Source organism: Hippoglossus hippoglossus, chromosome 7 (genome assembly GCF_009819705.1).
Source record: "Hippoglossus hippoglossus isolate fHipHip1 chromosome 7, fHipHip1.pri, whole genome shotgun sequence".
In the NCBI taxonomy this organism is placed as follows: domain Eukaryota; kingdom Metazoa; phylum Chordata; class Actinopteri; order Pleuronectiformes; family Pleuronectidae; genus Hippoglossus; species Hippoglossus hippoglossus.
In genome coordinates, this window is record NC_047157.1 from 26,723,373 (window position 1) to 26,725,872 (window position 2,500).

The 2,500-nt window shown below is 48.8% G+C and overlaps 1 protein-coding gene across 2 annotated transcripts in view; it reads right to left on the reverse strand.

Annotated features, from left to right (window-relative positions):
- hdac6 (histone deacetylase 6) overlaps positions 1-2,500 on the reverse strand; it is an 11,614-nt gene that overhangs the window by 163 nt on the left and 8,951 nt on the right. For both annotated transcript variants that reach the window (XM_034591579.1, XM_034591577.1), the window contains 7 exons: positions 2,184-2,361; positions 1,972-2,108; positions 1,650-1,874; positions 1,419-1,538; positions 1,157-1,303; positions 403-531; positions 1-329 (listed from right to left, as the gene is read on the reverse strand). The exon at positions 1-329 is cut by the window's left edge and continues 163 nt beyond it. In XM_034591579.1, coding sequence (XP_034447470.1) covers positions 261-329; positions 403-531; positions 1,157-1,303; positions 1,419-1,538; positions 1,650-1,874; positions 1,972-2,108; positions 2,184-2,361 — 1,005 coding nt within the window. In that variant the 3' untranslated portion in view covers positions 1-260. The remainder of the gene's footprint in view (positions 330-402; positions 532-1,156; positions 1,304-1,418; positions 1,539-1,649; positions 1,875-1,971; positions 2,109-2,183; positions 2,362-2,500) is intronic.

Here is a 2,500-nt window from a genome sequence, read left to right on the forward strand (position 1 = left end):
ACTTTTTTTCTTCTTTTGTTTTTGTGAATTTTTGTGCAGCTGTGAAACAACGTAGCCGTCGCTGATTTCAACTACGTTTTCCACAAAGCACCACTGTTGATGGTATCCATGGCAACATAATTAAATGTCCAAACATGCTGCTGAAAGAAGAGACCGAAATACAAATACGGCATCATCTCCTCTTTCCCTCGTCTTCCTCTCCTTCATCCCTCCTCGTCTTCACCTCCTCTGCTTCTCTTCACTTCCTCCTCCTCCTCCTCTCAGCTCCATGGAGGGATCTCTTCTCCAAACTTCGCACAGTGAGCAGCATTTTTAGCTTCAAACAGAACCTGACGAGAGAGAAGATGAATTAAAGGATGAATGGATGAAAGAATGGGTGAGTGCGCTCTGATTGGGTTTTACCTGGTTGTGGACGTAGGACTCACACCGGTAACACCACACAGAGAGATCCGAGAAGCTCAGGACCAGAGGATGTTCAGACACGACCCCGTGAGTCACCATGTGTTCGTTAACATAACGACCACACAACACCTGAACACACACACACACACACACACACACACACACACACACACACACACACACACACACACACACACACACACACACACACACACACACACACACACACACACACACACACACACACACACACACACACACAGAGAGAGAGAATCAGCCATTTCAACGTGAACTTATTCTGGATCAAAGTGTGTAACTGACCCCAAGGCTCCAACCTCCAGGAGGAGGAAGTGAGGAAGAAAAGGAGGAGGTTAGAAGAGAAGGAGGAGAAGAGGAGGAGGAGGTGGAGAAGAGAAGGAGGATGTAAAGGAGGAGGATTAGAAGAAGAGAAGGAGAAGAGGAGGATGAGGAGCTAAGGAAAAGAAGGAGAAGAGAAGAAGGAGCTAAGGAAGGAAAGTAGAAGAGAAGGAGGTGAAGAAGAAAATGTGAAGAAGAGGAGGAGGAGGTGAATGAGGTGAAGAAGGTAAAGAAGAGGATGAGGAGGTGAAGAAGAGAATGTGGAGAAGAGGAGGAGGAGGTGAATGAGGTGAAGAAGGTAAAGAAGAGGATGAGGAGGTGAAGAAGAGAATGTGGAGAAGAGGAGGAGGTGAAAGAGGCGATCCTCAGGGTCACTTGAGTGAAGGTGATGTGAGACCTGGTAGCAGGTGAGACAGATCCAGTTCTCAGCTTCAGAGCCACAGTCCTGACACGGCATGTAGATGTTTATACCTGAGGAGGGGAGGGGCTTAACAGAGTCCAGGTGAGGACACCAGGAGAGAGGGTCGACCACGTACAGAGACGACTGACAGAGACAGACAGACAGACAGACAGACAGACAGACAGACAGAGAGAGAGACGGGTTAATCTCAGATCGCCGTCTCCTTGGACAAACTCATCGTATCAAAATGTTTCCTGACTTCGTCTGTTCCTCCTCCACACGTCAGCTCCACACACATCTGAGGCTTCGACCAACCACACGCCCCCGCTGCCTCAAGCTCCGCCCCCGCTCTTCCAGCAGCCTCGTCTCCAACAACAATCTTAAACCATTAAAAAGATCAATAAGTGATTTGTCAGAAAAATTAACCAGTCACTTTGTGATGTCATTGTAATGAATGAGACATTTTACAGATGAAAACTGGACCAATCACCTGAGTCTGTGGCAGTGTGGTGTCTTCTGATTGGTTCTGCTCACATACGGCTACACTGCTGGACTCCGCCTTTACTTCACCCTCACAAGTGACCTCCGGGCTGGGCCGGACCTTCGACCTGGCCCCGCCCACTGGAGTGGACGTTGCAGGCGTGTGACTGACTGAAGTGTGACTGATGTCTAAACTGGCCAATCCCTGAGTGAGCTGGTCAAGACTGTGCTCCGCCTGATTGGACAAAAAACAACAGGTAGAGACACAGTTACAGCAGTTTGTGGTTTTGATGATCTGACTTCCTGTTGTATTTTATTGTCTGAACTGTCACCATTAAGTCCTTCGCTCCTGCAGGGGGCAGCGGGGGTCTGTCTGTGCCGCTCTGCTCTGACCTTCTGCCTTTTCCTTTCGAACTACGTTTCCCACGATGCTTCAGGGAGGGCAGAGACGCCCGCACAGACTCTGGGACTGACGGACAAGAATGATATAAAATAAACAAACAACCAAACAAAAAGAACAAAAATAAACGCTCCCTGTACTGACTGTTTATCCTCAAGGACCTCCAGTAGGGGGCGTGGTGTCGGATGACCTCGATGATTGTTGCCACAGCGCAGTGATGAGGAGGGGGGAGTGGGGTCACAAGGGATGGAGGAGGGTCTCCTAGCAACATGCTGGTGCACAACGCCATGGAGTCAGAGATGGACGACAGGTTGTAACCTCCCTGAAGAGACAGAGACGAGAGACTGAGTCACAGCTCATCTGCGACGAGTCAGAGGCGATGACATCATCAGGAAGTGATGTCACACTGTTTCCATAAATAAGTAATGACATCATTTAATTTCACATAAATTCATGTTTCT